Source organism: Cricetulus griseus, chromosome 2, assembly GCF_003668045.3.
Source record: "Cricetulus griseus strain 17A/GY chromosome 2, alternate assembly CriGri-PICRH-1.0, whole genome shotgun sequence".
NCBI classification, from domain to species: Eukaryota; Metazoa; Chordata; class Mammalia; order Rodentia; family Cricetidae; genus Cricetulus; species Cricetulus griseus.
This window is the reverse complement of record NC_048595.1, coordinates 138,422,115-138,443,701: the sequence shown is the minus strand read 5'-3', so window position 1 is coordinate 138,443,701 and position 21,587 is coordinate 138,422,115. Positions and strand designations below refer to the sequence as shown.

General features: G+C 43.4%; 1 protein-coding gene across 1 annotated transcript in view; it reads right to left on the bottom strand.

The window, feature by feature from the left end:
• Positions 1 to 20,121: 20,121 nt before the first annotated feature.
• The window catches only part of Znf704 (zinc finger protein 704), a 174,869-nt gene continuing 173,403 nt past the window's right edge, over positions 20,122 to 21,587 (bottom strand). The window contains exons 8-9 of the mRNA XM_027398773.2: positions 20,936 to 21,033; positions 20,122 to 20,233 (exon numbers count right to left, since the gene is read on the bottom strand). Of these exons, the coding sequence (XP_027254574.1) occupies positions 20,122 to 20,233; positions 20,936 to 21,033 (210 nt within the window). The remainder of the gene's footprint in view (positions 20,234 to 20,935; positions 21,034 to 21,587) is intronic.

Genomic DNA, 21,587 nt, shown 5'->3' with positions numbered 1-21,587 from the left:
AGTTGGGTGTCTGTATATATGCATGTATTCTAGGATTGTAATGTCTTTTTGGTTAATTGTTCCCTTGACTAGAATGAAGTGTCCTTATGTACCTCTCTTCTGATTAGTTTTAGTTTGAGTCTGTTTTTTTTTTTTTTTTTTTATCACAGTTAGTGTAACAATGACTGCTTGCTTCCTGTTCCCATTTGCTAGGAATACTTTTTTCCATGTTCTTCTTTGAGAGGTTACCAATCTTTAAAGCTGAGTTTCCTGTAGGCAGCAGTAAGATAAGCTTAAGTCCATTTATTTAGCCTGTGTCTTTGGGTTGGACAACTGAGGCCTTTAATATGTAAAGTTCTTATTGAGAAGTGTGAGTTGATTGCACACAATCGTTGTTTGTGTTCTGTGTTTGAGTGATAATAGCTCCATTTATTTTCTTTCTGTAATCTCTTGCTTATGCTTACTCCTCTCTTCAGTCTGAAGTACTGCTTCTAATATTCTCTGTAGGGGTGGCTTGGTGGACATGGATACTTTTAGCCTGTTTGTATTGCAAAAAGTTTTACTTTCCCCTTCAGCTATACCTGATAGTTGGGCTGGGTAAAGTAGTCTAGTTTGGTATCCCTGGTCTTTTAGGATTTTGAGTGCTTTGTACCAGAGTCTTCTGGTTTTCAAAGATGTTATTCTGATGGGCTTATGTATGCCTTGTTTTTCCCTCTTGCAAGTCTCAGCACTCTTTCTGTTGATTTAGTGTTTTAATTATGATATGCCATGGGGGAGTTTCTTTTCTTGTCTTTCCTATTTGGTGCTCTATGTGCTTCTTGTGTCTATATGTGTATGCCTTTCCTTAGTTTGGGCAAGGTACCTTCTATGATCTTGTTGAAGATCTGGTCTATGCCATTCCTTATCTATGCCCATAATTCAAAGGTTTGAAATTTTCATAGTGTCTTACAGCTCTGGCATGTTTCTGTTCTGTGTTAATTTTTTTCATATTCTCTGTTTGCATGGTCTAATTCCTCTACTTTATCTTTAAGACCTGATATTTCTATCTTCTTCTTGCTCTATTCTATTTGAAAGAACTTCCCCTGAATTTTAAAATTAGGTTATTGGGTTTTTCAATTTCTGTCTCCAGTTCTCTCCAGTGCTCCTATTTCTTTATTTAATTGATTCTCTTTTCAAATTGTGGATTGCCTTAAAAATTCTCTTCAGCTTATGTTTATGTATTTTTTTTTTTTTTTTGGGGCATCACTCATTCATTTATTCAAGTTCATTCTCTTTAAGTTTGTTGAGCTGTTTGTAGCCTTATTTCTTTAAAGTCCTCAATTTTTTTTTTCTGAGGCAGGGTTTCTCTGTGTATCCCTGGCTGTCCTGGAACTCACTCTGTAGACCAGGCTGGCCTTGAACTCACAGAGATCCGTCTGCCTTTGCCTCGTGAGTGCTGGGATTAAAGGCGTGTTCCACCCCTTCCCAGCAAGTACTTATATTCTTCGATGAAGTTTATGATTGAGCTTTTAAGTTCTGTGCCCTGGGGTCCATATAGATGGTTCTCTAGGGCTCTGGAGGCCATTTCTATAGGACTGGTGGTTTTGTGTGTAGGGAATACTATTTTGACCATTCATGTTGTGCTTTTGAGATCTTGGCATGTGGACCTTTTTTGTTGTTGATGGTTATATATCTGACACAGACACAGCAGTCTGGGTTGATGCACAGGACATGCATCCTGGCCCAAGCCTGGGGCTTGGGAAACCACAGGCAAGGGACTTTAGACAGGTCCAGAGCACTGGGTGTGGGAACCAGGCTCCATCTGAGGATTTGAGTGAGAGCAGGAGGCTAAGGGTTAAGTGGGAGGACCCACCAGGCTGACCCGGAGCATAGAATGTGCTGGCCAGGCTGTGCCTGGAGGATGGATATGATGTGGGTGCAAATGAGTTAAGGTCTGGAGGACAAAGCATGCTAGGCAGGCACAGGACATGCACCCTGATCCAAGCCTGGAAGGTGTGGGCAGGGGCCATCAGATGGAGCTGGAGCACTGGGTGTGGGAACTGGGCCCCATCTAGATAGTTGTTTTAAGCTTAGTCAAAAGCTGACTCTAGTTGTAGCTACAATGTCATTCGTGGTTTCCTTACTTGAATAGAATAAAATATCTCTTAATAGCTAGTCTACAGCTACTGATCTCCCAAATGTTGCTTTCTTCATACCTGTCCATATGGCTCACTAGAATTTACTGTCCTTTGGAAAAGCCAGCAATATCACTTTACTGTCTTACCTAAGCTATGTATCATTTCTCTTTCACTATATCACAACTTAGTCCTCAGGGATCTTGATCACCTGCTTCTTCCACAAATTATAATACTAATCTATTATATTGATGATGTTATGTTGATTGGACCAAATAAGCATGAGGTAGCAATCACACTGGACTTCTTGGTAAAGCATTTGTGTATCTGAGAAAAGGAAGCAAATTACTTCCACACACCAAGGCTGGCCCGGCTATGGCTGTTGCTGAGTGCCAGATCTGTCAGCAGCAGACACCAATACAGAGCTCCTAAAGCATTATCACCCTGAGTCACCAGCCAGTGACCTCATAACAAGATGAATACATTGGATTTCTTCCATCATGGGAAGGGCAATGTTTTGTCCTTACTGGAATATTTATTTATTCTGGTTATGGATTTGCCTTTCCTGACACAATGCTTCAACTAGAACTGCCATTGCTGGACTCATAACATGTCTTATCCGTTGCTATGTTAGTCTACATGGCATTGCTTCTCACTTCCCAGCCAAATAAATACAGTGGTGAGCACATGCTTATGGAATTCACTGCTGTTGTCATGTCCCCACCATCATGAAGCAGCTGGTTTGACAGGACAGTGATAATGTAGTTTCTATGCCAACAAGATGGCAATAGCCTGGGGGCAGATTGGGCAGAGTTCTGAAGGCTGTATATGCTCTGAATCAGTGTCCAAACAAAATATGATTCTTCCTGAAGCCAGGATTCACAGGTTTAGAAACCACAAGGTGGAAATGAGAATAGTGCCACTCATTATCAATGTAATTGTTATTATTATCATTGGTGGTAGTAGTAATAGTAGTAGTAGTAGTAGTAGTAGTAATAGTGGTATTGACTTTCAAGACAGGCTTTTCCTGTGTAGCCCCTAGAACTCTCTATGTAGATGAGGCTGGCCTCAAACTCAGGAGATCCTCCTGCCTCTCCCTTCCAAGTGTCAGTATTAAAGACACTACCACCAGCCTGGTTCATATTAGCACCATTTTTGCTTCCTGTCCCATGGTCTTGTGTTTTGCTGCTTAGAGGTTGACTCGGAGAATGTTTATGGCAAGAGCCACAGCAAACATCCCACTGAAGTGGAATCCAAGATTCATCCTTGCCACCTTGGGTTTCTGATGTCCTAGAGTCAACAGGCTAAGGAAGAAGTTACAGTGCTTTCAGGGGCAACTGATCCTGATTACTGGGCGGGGGGAGGACAGAGGGGTTAGATTGCTCCTCCAGAAAATGTGAAGGAGGGTGTTTGGAATACAGGAGATTTTTAGGGTATCCTGATCTGAAGCCCCATAAGCTGACAGAAGACAGCACTGAAAACCACTTATTTCCCAAGGTTTTCTCACTCCTGGTGCCAGGCATGTGGCCTGGCAATACTATCTAACTTTGGTTCCTCCAAAGACATTCTTCATCCTTCTGGTAATCTCCCTAGTTGTGTGTGCTCCATCTTATCTGCGTTGGACTATTCCTTTTTCACCAGTTACATAGATGCAGGTGGCTCCCCATGTCTCTAGCCATTGCTGCAAGGCCAGCAATATCTGACTTGGGATATTTTCCTGTGATACTCTTGGCATGTCAGTGCAGTCAGCCAAATAAAGGAACAGACTGTACACCAGGAGGCTCTGTGGTGGCATTAAAAGGGGGCAGTGACAGACCTGCTGACTGTGGGCGGTGTGAAGGCTTTGATGTGGGGTTTGTGGCTAGTGTGCAGGTTTTACTTGGTGGTGAGAACAGTTGGTTGTTTTCAGGTTTTCCTGGGTGTACCATCCTTTGGGGGAACAGATTAAGGGGTTGGCCATTAGAGCTGACTTGATGCCCACAGAGCTATCTGTGCTGCTTAGAGCAGCGATGTCATTCCTCTCACAGAGGTCACTGTGACCAACTCCGCTTGTCCCCATATGCTCCTGTCCTTGATACTGCTGGTTTCTCAGGTGCTATTTTCTGTTGACAGGCAATACTTGTCCAGAATTAAAAGATAAAACCAGAAGAGCATTCACTGCCGCACCAAGACCCCACTCTTGAAAGTGTTATACCTTAATGCCAGCCTAGCTGCTCTCCTGTGTTAACGACCCAGATTTTCTCATGACCCCAATCTATTTGCTGTGTGTTTTTAATAGCGTAGACCTATGCTGCAATTTGTTTCACTTGGAAGCATTAGTTTTTTTTTTCACTTATTTATTGAATTCTCGCTATGTGCAAGGCATTGATACATAAAAATGGTACATGTAATTCTATATTTTGTCTCATGTTGGGTAATTGTTATGTAATCGATGCAGTCATTTGGGGTTGGCAATTCTGAGAATACATTTATTTGGAAGAGCATTCAAAGTATACCAGATGTTTGTGTCAGTCTTCAAAATGTCTACTTCTTTGCTTTTGGCTTGGACCAGACAATGATAGGCTGAAAGCAGAGAGTGTTTCTCTCTGAACACCTTGCTTATTCACTTAAAAATGTGTTGATCACTTAGTAATGCACCACATGATGGCCACCTCGAGCAGGTATTAGCCTGCACCCCTGAGAAAGTTCTTGGTTGGGACCTTTTGAGGCTCAGGAGCTTTCCATTTTGCATCAGGGGGATTTGTTACATCCCCAGGTGTTCCCCGAAGTACCCTTGGGACAGCAAATGTCTGATAGGAACTCGTTCAGCAAGTACAATTATTCCTCTGAATTGGTGGGAGGCTGGCTCTAGGACCCTCTCAGATACCCAGATTTTTATCCTCAAGTCTCTTCTATGAAATAGTGTAGATTTGCATATGACCTACACACATCTCTTGGAACACTTCTGAACATCTCAAGATTATTTAGTACCTAATGCAGATGAGATCTGAATAGCTGCTATTCTCGAGACTAATAACAAGAAAAAAATCTGTACATTCTCAGAACCAAAAATACTCCCCCGCTCCAGATATTTACAACCTGTGGTTGGCTGAATTCTTGTGCAGAACCCCTGGATAAGGGCTAGTTATATGATGTCACACTGTGATGTAGGCAAGTATTTGTGGCCTAATACTTTCCCTAACTTTTCCTGCTTCCTTACACATTAAGGCTTCCCAGGTTCCTGCAGCTGCTGTCTGTCCAGGAGAGCATCCTTGGAGCCCCAGGAGGTCCCTGAAGGATACACACAGGCAGTTTGAGCACTGTTCACTGATACTAATATTCTTGTCGATCCTCTGTGGCTAAATCTCAGGCACCAAGTCATATGTCCAGGGACTACTCTTCAGGAACATGGAGGCCTGAGGATGACAACACTGTCAAAGGAGAGCTGGCATCACATCTGGACCTGGCAGATATGTTATAGGTTAGAACAAAGAAGCTTCTAGTTGTCTGCTATGAATGTAGCACCGAGCTTTCCTAGCAGTGGATTCGGGTGTGTGTATATGTGTAACAGGAGACAGGAAGGATGGAAATGAACAACTAGAAAGAGGTGGAAGGACATGGTGAAGATGGGAAGCAAGAATGGGGTGCAGCATAGCCCAGACCAGCTTCAAAAGCAGCAGAAAATCAGAAAGTAGGTCTGTATGTGATGCACACCATGCACAGAATGATTATTGGGTGAACTCAGTGACAGGACAACCTCAATACCCCTGGGCTCTGTGGATTTGACTCATTTAATTGCCATTAGGAGTATGACTTGGATAAAGGATGACTCAGTTGCCCTGTTGTTGGATAGGAGTAAACCCTATCCATTGTATATATGGTGCCTCCTTCACACACACACACACACACACACACACACACACACACACACACACACACACACGGTTTTTATAATAGAACAATCATCATAATATACAAAATGCTATGTAAATACAGTCTCTTTCAGTGTCTTTAAAAATATTTATTTTTAATTAGGTATATATTTGTAAATCTGTGACAGCATGTACGTGAGTCCAAAAGTTCAGAAGGTGTCAGCTTCCCTGGGCTGGAGTTATTAGGCAGTTGTCAGCAGCCTGACTTGGGTGCTGGGAACCAAATTCAGACCATCTGGAAGAGCAGCAAGTACACTGAACCACTGAGGTATTTCTCAAGCCCCTCTCAGAATGTCTTGTGGTACCAGCCTCCTCCTTGTGTTATGGGATGATAAACTGCTTACACAAGATAAAAGTGAATGCCATAGGCCCTGCAATACAGTGTTAGGCTACTACTGACATCACAATCATTTTAAGGACCACCAAGAAGCCTTGGTAATGCTAGTTGACTTCCACTACCTGAAATCACAGTAGCGCAGCTCCAGATGAGAGGTCCCACCATGGTTCCACAGAGCTGTGGTGAGAAAGCACCCAGCCCTGTTGCCTGGCAATGGTGCAGTCCCATCTCCTGTACCTGGCAGGAAAGATTATCATATCTAAGGCCCCCTGTGCTGAAGACAAGGCAATCATGGAGGTTGACTTGGCTGGGGCAAGCAAGAGGTATCTGGTTGTGTGTGTCAACTTGACACAAGCTAGAGTCATCAGAGAGGAAGGAGCCTCTGTTGGGGAAATGCCTCGAGATCCAGCTGTAAGGCATTTTCCCACCCAGTGATCCATGTGAGAGGGACCAGCTCACTGTAGGTGGTTCTACCCTGGGCTGGTGGTCCTGGGTTTTATAAGAAAGCAGGCTGAGCAAGCCATGGGAAGTAAGCCAGTAAGCAGCATCCCTCCATGACCTCTGCATCAGCTCCGGCCTCCAGGTTCCTGCTGTTTGAGTTCCTGTGCCGACTTCCTTCAGTTAATGTGGAAGTATAAGCTGAATAAACCCTTTCCTCCCCAACTTGCTTTTTATGGTGTTTTGTCAAAGCAATAGAAACCCTAAGACAGTATCCAACTGTGCCCACTAGTCCTGCCTTCAATAGGGTAGACACGAAACCTAGCCACATAGCTCATTCTATTGACATAAATTATAACCACCACATCCTAATGAGCACATGCTATCTAACTAGGCAGTACATCTTTATTTTAGAAGGAATTACATGAAGTTGAAATGAGAAGATTATGGTGTTTGAAGCAAGTCATCTTGAGTCTCAGAGGGCTCTGTATGGCAGAGCGTGCTGGCTTCCATCTGTGTGCACCTGGACCTGTAGTGTTTCAGGAGATCCTCATCTTACCCATTCCTCTAAGTCAGCTGTCAGTTGTGTAAGAACTGTCCTCATCCCCTGAGAGGTTAGGAGTCAAATTTCTCTCTCACTAAGGCTGACTGAACTACAAAGAGATAGTGCTTAGGCCAGGTCCATCAACTTTATGATCATAATACTTGAAAATTTAAGTATTAAATAGTCCAATAGTTCATCTAGCCATAGAAAAAACTCACCTCTCTGGGCAAATTGGCCCACAAAGCCCATTACATTGCTGCATATGTGTGCATCAGGCTTTCGGAGGTGGACATAGTCAGCTCTCGTGGACAAGAAATCTGTCCAGTGGCAGGCTGGCTGGTTAGCACCAGTATGGACACTGCACATAGTTTTGTTAGCACAGTGTCAGAAAAACAGGTGAGCAGTTGTCAGTCTGGGCAGTGGTTCAAGGTGTAGGCAGCAGGGCTGAGCATGGGACCAGTCTTGATGGCAAACAGTAGATACCATGAAGGTATGTCTTTGCTTTTAAACAGTTTTTTTACAACTCTAGGCTAAATTCCAAACCTTCTATTGAGTTTGAATGTGCTTCACAGTCTCACGTGTTTAAACACTGGGTCCTTAGCTGGTGGCCATTTTGGAAAACTAGGTTTGGGAAGGAGATTGGGTCTAGCTGGAGGCAGTGGGTCTCTGGTTTAGGAGACTGGCACTGCTTCTGCCCGGAGGATCTGATTTCTGGTTTACCAAGATGTAACTAGCTGTGCTGCATGCTTTGTTTGTCATGGACATGAAACTGTAGCCTCCATGCTCCCCTACCATGATGATTTATAGCCCCATAAACTGTGAGCCAAAAAATCCTTCCTCTCTCAAGTTGTTTCAGACCTCCTGCCACAGTATCAAACCAGTAACCAATACACGGACAACTCTGGATATAAACGTTAAGCCTTACATAAATAAATGGCTCCCAAATAGAGAAGCAGATACACAAAATTTTATTAAGTGGAAGTTAGACTTACTTCATGGTAATTAACCAGTTACAAGTGCATCTAAATTCATGTATGTGGACACCATAGAAATCAGAAGGGTCTTACTGAAAGACCGGTGTTCTGGCTTGGTTCGTGCCAGTGCAAGCCAAGGGTAGAACCATACAGAGAGTCAGTACAGGTTGACGATGACATCAGACGAGATTGGCAACACCATATTCATTGTTACAGCTAAGCATTACAGAACATGAAAGTCCAAAGACCAGAGACTATTTCTAAAGGGTTCTCACTCTCTACCTTTCCTTCTACTACATGCTTTGAGGACCACCCAGCAAATCCTCCTCTTTGGGGGAATGGGCTCCTTGCTGTGTGACGCATAAGTGGGCCATCAACACTGTAAACATCTGCTGGTCCTCTTGATGCCCATTGTAAGTGGACAGCAGCCATCCCCTCGAGAAAGTGCAGTTTAACTGGTGTGAATATTTTCTTTTGTAAATCTTGAAACTGAAAATTTTCTCCTTTTCCAATTAGCACCAGTCGATTTTAAAATATTTTTTTTTCCTGGTGTTAAATCTTAGGAAACATTCTGTAAAACTAACACAAAGTCCAGAACAACAAAGGAAAAAAAATAAAAAAAAGTGTTAGAGAACAGCATTTAGAAAAACAACATCATTGAAACATTTGACAAATCTATGTACAGTGTGCCAAAAGCTGGCAAGGAGCATGGCTGAGGAACAGTCTCAGAAAAGGTCTCTCCACCTGAACCTCTGCAGGCGGTATTTACAGTCAGAAAAGTATCAGAAATGGAGTATCAGAACATCTGGAGTTGGCTAAAAATCATATAAAAGACACATTGCCCCTCTCCCACTAATGTCTAATTAGGTAGCAAACACGTCCAGTATTACCCTAAGTACCAGGGTTGTCCAGTATTACCCTAAGTACCAGGGTTAGAATCATTTTTTTTCCCATATTTTACAAACAGCCTAGAATCCTCAACAGACACAGAAGAGAACCGGAACAGCAGAGAAGTGGAGTGCAATTCCTCATCGTCAGCTGGAGGGAAGGATGCTATGGGGTGGAGTGAACACTGGATGAGAGACCAGTTTTCAGTGGAAAGGTTTTGTGAAAACACCTATCAGCAGGAGGTTGAGGAAGTTCGGGTATATTCTACAAAAATGTTTCAAAGTATCATCTCCATGTAATTTTGAAAAAGAAAAAAAACCAACTATTTGTCTTATCAGATAGTATTTTTATATTTTGTTCGTTGAAACCATAACCTAAATTCTTTAAAGACCACTACTCATCCCCTGGGTGGATGGAGCATTAGCCACAACAAACAGACCTGGGTCATCTTTTGCCAAGGCAATGTTAACTCCAAGTTTTGTTTGCCTGCTTCTTAATATTATTATTTCCCAGTGCTGGGGACTGAACTCAGGCCCTCACACATGCCAGGTGAGTGCTCTACCTCTGAATCATATCGATGGCCCTTATTTACCTGTTGATCTGATGTTGACTAAAGCAGCCTTCTCTAAGAATTGGGCACAGTTTGTGAGTGCTCCCCTCAGGCACAAGGTATAGCCTCATCCACTGCATTGCTACTTTTTTTTTTTTTTTTTTTTTTTTTGCCTGGAGCTTCAGATGAAAGTCTGGATGCATTGCCTTGAAACCATCAGACAGAAAAAACAAAAGCACCCCACACCCTTACGAGGATTTGTATTCTCATTTATTTTGAATAATCTGTAGCTGTGATAAGTCTCTATGAAAAAAAAAGTACTTGGATTTGATATAAAATACATGTTTCACTTTGAAAATGCATAGTATATACTTTTATACATTCATTCATTATTAAAGAAGTACTTACCCCTGAAATGATGGCAAGATTGTACCTCAAAAGACCTCTATATATGCTGGATAGCATTGCTGAAATGCCTTCAATTAGTGCCTGTCCATGCTTGAAGTTGCCATCCCAATGCTAGTGGCCTCTAGAGGACCACTCCCTGGGCTTCAGTTTGGCTTTTGTTGTTTTTATCAGACACCATGAGCAAAGCTTCCTACAGATAGCATCTCCACTAACTACCCCACTTTAAATATTCGGTAACTTTTTTAGATATTTTAGATTTGGTGTAGAAAACAATGTAAATGATGGCTTACCGCTGGGTGGTGGTGGCACATGCCTTTAATCCCAGTTCTCAGGAGGCAGAGGCAGGTGGATCTCTGTGAGTTCGAGACCAGCCTGGTCTACAAGAGCTAGTTCCAGGACAGTCTCCAAAAGGTACACAGAGAAACCCTGTTTTGAAACACAAAAACAAAAACAAAGATGGCTTACCTTTAACAGCAGAGTCTACGTAAGCCCCACCACTAAGGACAATGGAGGACTTACAGCTAATATTTCCCTTTCCCAGCCCCCTCCATTTGTAAGCAATGGTCACAGGCTGCCTGGCATTTGCTTTTGGTGATAATCTTGAACCCTTTGGGACCTAGCGAGTATTTTCTTACCCTGAGTTCTTCCATGCATACAGGACTTTGATATGGAATATTTTGGAAACTATACTAGGGTATATTAGTTAATCCATAGTGTGTTTAAGTGACTGACCACAGTCTAACCATTAATTACAAAAATAGCAATTTTAGGGTGCACTGTAGGAAAATATGGAGTGTGGTATGTTTATACTTTCTATGATCCACAGGCCTGACTAATTTTTACACCCGGGGTATTTTTAGTTTCAGAAGTCAGGGATGTGGGATGCTTAGGGAGGTACCATGTGCTTGTGAAACCATCTGAAGCTTCCTCCCTATGATCAGTTTCTCCAGCTGAATCCCTGGGGTTGATGATGCCATGTCCCAGCCACTGACTTCCACTAAGAGTATAAAGAAAGGGCCTACAAACTAATCCCTTAAATTGTAATCTGTCAAGTTAGGCATCCTTCCCGCATTTGGGGCTGGATCCCCGAGGGGTAACTCAAACCCAAGAACAGCAGCAAGCCCTTCCCCTTTCTGTATTGGTACCAATGCCCAAAACAAGGAATGGGGCTATCCTGGGGTGAGGAATGAATGTTTACCAAGGTGAACAGATTGAAGTAGTTTTGCATTCCAGAGATACAAAACAGGAACACATACACTGAAGGCACTCCTTCGTCACACAAGGAAAGCCAATCCCATTCTTGCACTCTGCAATCCTCAGGCAGAAGCCGGAGTCTGGAAGAAGGATTTAGTATGAAGCCCTCCTGGTTAGCTGTAGTGCTCCATTGTAACACAGGTTCCAGCACCCTCTGTCCTGCTTACTCTTAGCTCTGTGTAGTTGGCCAGAAGCAATGCTCCAAGGCACAGGGAAGGGAGTGGCAGCTACCTATCTCAGAGAGGCTCAAGTTGACCTTTTGTGCTCAGTGTGGCAGGAGAGTACTGAGGAAGACACTCTCTCCACAACCAGGAGACTGCACATGTTCAGACATGTACCAGGCCCTTTCTCTGCAGGATGGGGGTAGTCACTCACCGAGCAAATGAGCAAGGTGGGGTAAGCATTTATGCTGTGGAACAGACTCCAGAGAAATATCCAGTAAGCAACCAATGAATAAGAATGGCTCATTCCTGGCTTTGGAAGTGAACCAGGACAATTCTCTGTCCCCTGGATTGGGGAAATGTGAACCTTAAGAGAACAAGTGTCCAAGATGGACGAAAATGACCATTAGATGGGGACTCTTCTCTCAGACTCTCAACGGAAATGAGAGGCACCTTTGTTTCCCCAATTGTTTCCTCTTTTAATGATTGTTTTCTTGCCATTTTTAAGGGTTGCCATGTTCTACTTTGACTAATTTTTTTTTAATTAAAATTTGGGGGAAATTGATCCCACTAAGGAAGTGTTATAGTCAGCCTGAAGGATCGATTTCTAGGGGTCTTGTAGCATAAAAAGGGTGTTCTCCTTGAAGGCTCACAATTCTATGGACAATACTCATTGAGAAAGAACATTAAAAAAAAAGAACTGCTTTTTAATTCTGAACCTTACTTCAAAATCTAGTTATTTGCTTTGTCCTTGTTCACAAACACTGGGATCTTTCTATGGTCCGTCAGTGCCAGTCAAAACTACACAACGGGCTGCTTTTCTATCTGAGTAGGAAAGAGCTAAACCATTCTGCTCCCCAGCACTGAATTACTTAAAACACAATAACAGCATTAATAATAACAAAAAACAACCCTGCTAATGCGCTAGTAACAGGACAACATAGTTTTCTGGGGGGTTCCTTTGAGTCCTATGACAAAATTCCTTGTGAACTTTACTCTGAACTCAGGATGCTGAGCCCGGCATACTGAGAGCCTTGGATGAAGTGTATTCATACAATGTACAGCCTTTTAGTCATTCCCTGTGCATGCAGCCTCCAACTTTTCCACCATTGTTTAAATAGCATTCAGATTTAAACTTCTAGAGCCTGAAAGCTAGACACCAGGAGCAAAATAATTTTTCCCAAGGAGTCAAAATATTTATTTAGAATATTGCTTTAGCTAAGAAGTTCCTACACTTGAGCATTTAGCTGGATGAAACTTGGGGACCAGCATGGTAGCTAGAGTATGGGGACATTTGGGGATGATTAAATTTGCACATAGTAACATGAGTGTGTTCTTTATTTCTGGATGGAGAGAACATAGCAGGGCTTGAGTCACCGTGGAAGACAGCCAAGCCTTCCTCCCTCTTTGCAGGTAATGACGGCGCTGATTCATGGGTTCAAGACTACTCTGGGCTGGCCTTGGATGTGGGAGAGTGACCTTAGTTTCCAATACTAGGTTCTTATGAAGGTCAAAGGAAATAATGTCTGAATGAGATACCTTTACCATACAGAACTGTCCCTATAACATCAGGAATTCAATATAGGACAGACTTTAAAACAATGTAATCCCTCAGAACTATGAAACAGTGTAATCTGTTCACTCCCTACCCCCATATAACATAGTTATTCCTGTTTTGATACTGCCCTCAGACAAAGATGCCATGGTTTTCTACATAGAAAAACTTCCTTTAAGGTGGACACCCCAAAACACCTAAGGACCTATTAGTTCTGAAGCAAGGATCTTGCCAGATTTGGGGTGAGATATTTTAGTTTATATTTTATTCTTACAGTGGAACGAGGAGAAGAATGGCCCGGGGAGCATGGAGAGGGCAGAGGGCTTTGGCACAAAAGGCGCCATGTGTCACCTAACTTCCGGGGCACCTGGCTGCCTTCTACAAAGGCACAAGACTGCTTTTTGTTCTGCCAGCCCTTCATCACAGTGGTCTCGGTAGCAGACACAGTAAGAGTCAGGATTACAGCTATTCAGTACTTCGGGGCGTGGTGGCCTGGGTATCCAGAGGCAGCTCTTCCCAGAGCTGGGCAATAACTCAGTATGTTCTGATAAGGGACAAGGCTAATAAGGATATGACATTTCTATTTTGTCTTCCATGGAGAATAATCTCTAGGAGAAGCTACTGAAATGTCAACTGTTCCGCTTGTGCCCATGTGGGCATCTGTGGTGATCATGGAGGGATGTGGAACTGACTTCCACAGCTGGAACTGTGGCCACAGGATGCCTCTGCCCCCACACAGCTTTTCTTTGGTCTGTAGTATTGGCCAAGAATGTGTGTTGGTGGTCAATACTTAATTGTCAGGTGATGCCATGTCTCTTATGGGATCTAGCAACCTGGCCTGATGTTTGTGGATTCTGATTGTCAAAAGCTGAGGGGGGGCGCCGTGTGGGTCTTCCTTCTCGAAAGATGTCAGCTGTCTAGTCCAACACCATTTCCACTGTTCCCTGGTGTCTTTCTTTGTCCTGGCATGTGCTGATCATTAACAGGCCATGTCTGGCCATTCTGAAGCCTCCAAATTTGCAGCCTCTGTAAAGAAGCCTCCATTCACAGGTGGAATGAGATGCACACAGTTCAAAACCACAGAACAGTGAATACTGCTGGGCACTCGAACGCTATCAGTGAGGCAATACCAAGGGGTGGCATGGCCAGACTGGGTGCCAAGTCTCCCTCACAGCATGCATTTGTAATTCTCACTGAACAGATTCTACACCGTATGTGGAACCAAAGTCTGAGTGGACTTCTGATGGCTTGTTGAGTTACCCAGCAGGTGCTCAGCTGTCCTATTGTAGTTTCTCTTTTGATACTGTCTGCATTCTTAGAGAAACTGTACTAGCTTTCTGATCACTAAATGCTTGGGAAGAAAGGATGCTTTCTTTAACAGTGAGTGGGTTTGAGGGTGTGGAACAGCTGGAAGTAGTATTGGCAAAGCTCACAACTATTTGTATAGCTCCCCTGTTTGTTTCTTATGTCCTGTGGGAATGCTGTCACTTTCTGCTCACAACCCTGTGTGCCTGTGAGTTTTTCATAGTGAAAAACAAAAGTCAAACAATGCAGTTGTTCTGATGAGGAAATTATTCAGTTGGTGGCAAGAATAGAATCATCTCAAACACTGCTGACTGTTAAAAGGGTCTTTGGGTGTATATACTATGATTTTTAGCCATCCCCACCAAATGATGTTTGCCCAATAGGCAGACAGGAAAACTCATGACAAAATTCATTTCACACTAAAGGGATATTTTTTTTCCCATGGCCTAGAAGTCTATCTGCTAACATCTTTTCTTATGTTTAAAGTATAAAAAGTGAATCTTCACATGATCCCCTGCCCCATGCTTTGAAAACACACTGGTCATGATGAGGGAGAAGTTGCTGCTACATCGATTCTCTTGCACATAACCTTTCTATCTGTTCTGCATTGCTACCCTTGCTCAGAGGGTTAATTGAAAAGATACGCATCAAAACACTTGTTTAAAAGAGGCGTAGCCCTTGGATTGGTGAACAGGAACTGTGTGCCATATCAACACCTCCTGTCAGATAAAATACTGCATTTTAAAAAATAAGCTACAATGTATAAAACCAAGGTCATTTCCCACAAAGTGTTCATGTTCTCTGTGATTATAAAACACTGTATCTTGTAAAATATTTCCAGTTCTGTTAAACTTGAGAAATACTAATGATTATTATAAAAGTGTCATGTCTCTTGTAGATGCCTAAGCAGTATATTACTTTCATTTGGAAAATTTAAGTTGTAATTATTATTGTATTTAAGATTATATTTACTATAACACATTACAATTGTGATTCTCAGACCCACACAACAAAAGTTATAAAACATGAGATTGTCTTCAGAAAAAAAGGAGCTATTTACAAACCAGGACAGGAGATAAGATTCCCATTAGGATTCCTGGCCCTGTGATAAGTATACCCTTTAAAGCATGTATAGCATTGGAAATGGGCCATTCCAAAGCCAGTCATCAGAAGCAAGTCAGTCTTGAGTACATTTCATCCTTCCTTGCTCTGTTGGTGTGCGTTACTCAGGACAACTGGTACCTAAAAGTGCTAACCTTATTTTATTTACTAACTTCCCATTTGGCTAAATTTCTACAATGCAGAAAAGACAGGATGAAATGGTTGCAACATGGAGGAATCCCCCAGGTAGGAGGACCAGGGGAGCCTGTGTGCTGCTGGTAGGTTTCTTATAGAAAGAAACTTTCTAGTTGACTCATATGCCTAGCATGCCCTGAAAAAATGACCCCCACCCCCAATCATGTGTGTTATAGTGACAGGTCCCACTGGGGCCACTTGTTTGTACGTATTCACACAGGTCAATGCTGCAGCCCATGTGGATGGTGGAAATCCTGCAGGGTGTGAGACTAAGCAGCACCTGTCCATCAGAGTCCATGGCAGTGTGTTCCTAAACACGCCACTGAAGAAAAGAACACGTCTCCAACAGCTTTCTTGTACTTAATGAATGCTGTGTATAGCTAATCAACAGTTGCCCAAACCAGAAGATCACAACAAAGAACAGCAAGGCTTCCTGTTCACAATTACATTCAGAGAAAGCGTCACTGTGTCTATGAATACCCAGCAGACTCCACGCCTGTGGCTCAAATATCAGTCAGCTTTAGGCCAGCTACAGAGAGACAGTTATGCAGTGGGTGCACTGCCATGCCTCACGGAAGTTGACACTGTCCAGTTGAAACAGATTTGTCTTGAAATGATACTGAGTTTACATAAAAAAAAAACAACCAAAAAACAAAAAAAACTTGTTCTGACAAGAAACGACTTGAGACAGTAAAATTCCTCCCAGTCGTGGGGTTCTCCAGATCTGTCTTCGCACGTCCTTCCTGTTTCCCTGAGGAAATGAGTAGTATTTACAGTATTCTGCTGCGATGCTTCTCGCATTCTCTCCTCTTTTCTGAGAACCTTCTCCAGTGAGTGCCACCTTCGTCTTGCAGTACAGCTGAAGTGAGACAAAATGGAGTCTTGCAAGGCTCACTTGGAGCCCAGGGCCTCTGGTGGAAGTGTGACGTAAGGGTACCAGAGATGGCAAACTTCAACTCATGTCATCTTTAATTGCAACAGGGGAAGAATTCAGTTTCAGAAATGTTTTGCAATGCACATGTGAGCATCTCTGAAGAGATTTTTGGAAAGCCCAAGGGCTATCTGTCATCAGTGCTGTTCTCTACTTGTAGCTTGGTCACAGGAGGCCAGGGATCATCTCATAAGGGAACCTCTTGGACGTGGAGCCATCAATCAATGGCACGATAAAGCCCACTCTGGTTCAGAAACCCATTGCTTTCTTCCTGACATTGGCTTTTGCCGCTCCACAGAGAAACTTCCTAGACAGAAGGTGGCAGAAGTGTTAGCCAGTATGACAGGCCCGGGACAAAGCAGCTCCTGTCTTGGTTAAGACAGCTACAACAGACATGGAGGATCCCTGGCTGACCAGCTCCAAGAAGATGAGGAGGAAGCAGTGTGCTCAGGTTTCCTGCATGGCCTCCTTGCTACCTGGGGGTTTTCTCCATGTTGTCTCATTGACTTCTACAAACTAAGTGTCCATACTCCGGGAAGGCTGAGAATGGAAACTATTGCCTGTTGCATACATTACTTTTGCTTTGTAGCTGGCTAGACAATGTCCTGTCAGTCACTGTGAAATGACTTCTCTGGGAGAAATGAGAAACCTTTTTTTTTTTTTTTTTTTTTTTGAGGAAGGAATGTCAAGGAAGGAAGAAAAAGAATCAGACATTTCCACTGGACAAGAATTCATTGCATCACCACTCCTTCTGTAGACAGGGCTGTTATCTCGGGGGATGCATACAACTTCAGGTTAGCAGCCTGAGATTCTTCTTCTTATCCTTCCTTTCCTTGTTTCTCCACAAAATGCAGACACCAAAAGAATTTAGTTCACAGAGACGGCATCAAATGAAAAGTCGAGCTTCATTTGGCACTTCATTTGGTTCCCCAAATAACAAAATAACTACTTCAAAATGTAACTTATAATAAAATGTAACTCATATAATCAGCAACTGTACATTGCAAATCAGAGCTTTCTGGTCCCGTGGAGATTGCACCCTTCCTCTCAGGGAATGGGCATATGTGTCCAGAACTGTACTTGGGATTTGTCTGCACCCGGAAGCCAGATGAGAAACACACAGTGCCTAGGGCTGGCCTGTAGACTAGAGCTGGAGATGCAGAAGAGCTGGTACGATGAAGGCATTAGAGAAGATGAGGGATCCAGGGCAGGTGCATTCAGTGTCATGGTTTTGCCCACAATGTGCACGGTTAAGCAGAACGACCCTTGGGCTGTGTCTCTTGGGGAGACAGCCATGGCACCTTGCTGAAGGATTGCTCTCATGCAGAGAGCATTCCTGTCTCCCAGGAAAGTCCTTCAAGAGAGGATGGATTTAACTTCACATCACTGCAGTATTTTGATTAAAGTTTTCATCTCAGAATAATAAAAAAAAAAATCCAGGGAACTCTGCTGAGGAGAAAAACCTCTAGCCTAGGATTCATCTATTACGTAAGCACATGGTGAACCGGATCAAACCATGACAATCTTCGTGTGGCTCATTGCCTCTTGCATGAGCTGGGACATCGTTTTACAGCAGTGAGGCTACCGGAGATAGAGATAGAGAGAGAGGACGTGCCCAGGAAGAAAAAACAACTTAGCTCTGGATTACAAAAAAAAAAAAAAAAAAAAAAAAAAAAAAAAAAAAAAAGCTGTTTTCTTGTTGCAGGTCAAAAGATCTAGGAGAGCCGGTGTGGCTGATATCAAGTACCAAGCTATGGGGAATCATAGAAAGATCATTTTCTCTTGAAATAAGTGTTTCTTTTCCCTTTTAAATATCTGAAGTAAAGATCAGGATTTCTTTCCAGAGATAATCTTTTAAAAAGTCACATGAATTTAAAAAATAAAATTGCCAAAATACATGAATGTACAAATCAAGGGTGTTGCGCTGCAGAACCTCCATATATACCTCTGACATAACAAGAGGTGTCTTGATTACTCTGACTTCTTTTGACTCTGTAAAAAAAGCACTATGTACAATCTTGAAACATATATTAAGTTTTCTTCTGTGCAATTTCACTTAACATTCGTATGGCTGACACCACGGTCCCCATCCCTACCCAGTGCCTCTTATAAGGTGCTCTTGCTTTGCATAGGTATAGGACCTCCAGCTCTTAAAGCAGGGCAGACAGAGAACAAGTGTTCCAATGAGGCTTGGTGGCTGCTCGCCATGCTCCACCCCTCAAGCAAGCAAGTCCACCAATTTAGACATTCCAACAGCTGGAAGCCAGTGCAAGCCTTGGCCCTACTAAATCGAGAGCATCCTATACCAAGATGTGTTTTCCTTTGGACATCCCATAAGTTTCTTAGCAAATTCTTAATGCATTGCTCCAATATTTTTTTATAAGAGATGAAAAGGTTTAGCTCTCCATTATCCATATATGTCACTATGTCCACTAACTCATCTCCTAGAAATGGAATCTGTAAAAGTGCACGCAGAATGGAAGTCAGTTTGTTGCCCTAGTGGGACTTTCTCACAGACGGGGGTATGTCAGTGGTGCTCTGCTGCGGGTGCAAAGCTGCGGGGCCAGTCTGGAGATTTTTTACCTGGGTGGGGTTTGGAAAGCGGGTGACAACCCACGGTCCTGGCCATCATCTTGACAAGACAAAGCAGGGCATGCTACCCAAGCTGTGGTTCCTGTGACACTCTGAAAGCAGCATTGCAGCTTACCAGATGGCTCCTGGTGCCAGCTCTCATCTGAGTTGTGGCAAGCAGAGAAGTAGCTGTGCCACCAGATGGGCTCCAAGCACGACTCCTGGATGCTTTCTGTGATGTCTCCTGGCGTCCTGGTCTCAACTTGCAGTTGAAGTCCACAGGTGATTCCCACTGCTAGTTACTTTGGGCTTTATGCTACCTGGGGCTCCAAGCTAACATCTTTATAATGCTTCCGCTTGGGGTCCCTCTTGAAAACAAAACATAGAAAAAGATAGCCAGAGTGCAGCTCTTTCTTGAAATCCATCATGATTTCAACTGCTCCAAGGAGTTGAATGGAAAACAGGGAAAAGCCTATTCACAGGGTAGGTTATCCTTTGTACAAATGCTAGCTAATGTGTATTGTGTAGCTTATGGGCGTACTGTTTAAGTGTCAAAAACCCTTGAAAATACCACAATTTAGAAAGCTTATCAAAATCTTTCTAAGTAAAATGGGCCTGGTTGGTTAAGTTGCTACAGAAGTCCAGTTTTGAGACCAGACAGAGAGCAAATGAAGTTGACTTTTCTTTTGAAGGAAAAAATCATTCTTACTGCTCTTGCCTGGGCTCTCAGAGCAGTGCAGGTGCTGTTTTTTTTTTTGCTTTAATTCCACCAAGGAATTATATTCCCAGAATTCCAGGAAGGGCTTTCCCTGGGCCTTGAATGGCTTCCTTTGGAAGGAGAGGTTTTTCTGTCACCTGCAGTGGAAGGTGAGGCAGGAATGGCTAGGGTGAGCCTGCTTCCTGGCTCAGTCGATGAATCGCTGGCAGGCTTTCTTCCAGCGGCAGGCGGTGCACCACATGTCCCGGTTCTCCATCCCATAAACCTTGCGGCACTTTTTGCCTTCACCTCTAGGCTTCCTGTAGGACAGACAGCACAGATGTGTTCAGGGACAGGAACTGGGTGGGTTCTGGGCAGAGTTCAGAAGACAAGGGGGAAAAGACAAGAAAAAAAACCTGCCCAGAATGGAGTATGAGCTTTCTGTAGGCTCGGTATTTCCCTGGCCGCTGTACTTAAGCTGTTTCTAAATGTCATTCACGGAAATGTTCATCTGGCCATTTTTTTTTTTAGTAAATACACGAGTTAGGGACTGGAGAGATAGGTTTGGGAAAAGCATTTGCTGTTAAAGCATGAGGAGTAAGTTTGGACCCCCAGAAGTGATATACAGTTGGACATGACAGCCACACACACAGACACACACAATTTTGTGCCACTCAAATACTCTGCCTCCTGCAAAACAAACAAACAAACAAACAACAAAAATAAAACACCTCTCTTCTAAATTTTCAGTGTGCCTTTTTTTCCTTTCCAGTGTTCTAAAACCTGGCTGGAGGCTTCCCTGGGGACTCTCTTGGCTCTAGATGAAAACTGTAAATTGCTCATGTCATACAGTGGTTAATGCAGGACAGCAACCACCATTACCTATCCTACAAACTGTAAGTGCCCTTTCTAGATACTCGATAGGAAACCACGGGATGAAAGCAAACACGCTTCACGATGGGAAGAAAGTTTACAAAAGGTCACAGAACCAAAAGGTCTTGGTTCCTTTTAAGCAATCATACCTTAGGCTGACCGTCCCTCTGGGTGGGGAGGACAGGACCGTGTGGGCATGCTGTCTCTGCTCTCCTGAGCCCACTGGGTGGTGATGTGTTGGAGACACCTGGTGAACACAAGGAAAATCAGGTTGAATGGGTGGACTCTCCCTTCCACGCATTCATTAGGCCTTGGTGGTGTGGGCAATGGTCCTTGAGCATAAACACAGGAGAACTGTTTTGTCCTCAGCTGCAGGAGTTAAATGAATGTTAAACAGGCAAGGCCAGGATCTCCGGAGCTCAAAGCATGAAGGCTTGCAGCTGGTGTGAGGTGCTAAGCTGAGCAGGTTAGGCAGATCCTGCCCATTAATGTCATTTACCTTGTCCCAGACCCCCCACAGTGGGGATGAGCTCCTGCAGGTAGCCTTTCTCTCATCATTATTATCTTCTGAATGCCCACAGAAAAGCCTGTCAAGTTCAGAGCACACGGTGGCTTTTCCAGCTCTGTGATCAAACACTTCCCCACTCCTTCCCTCAACACCAACATGGTCAGGACTGTTATAGCGGTAGCCCACTCTCTGCTGCCACCTTCATGTGGGTCCAGGGACAGAACTCAAGTTTGTCAGGCTTATGTGGCAATTGGTTTACCCACTGAGGCATCACTCTAGCCTAGCTCTCTACA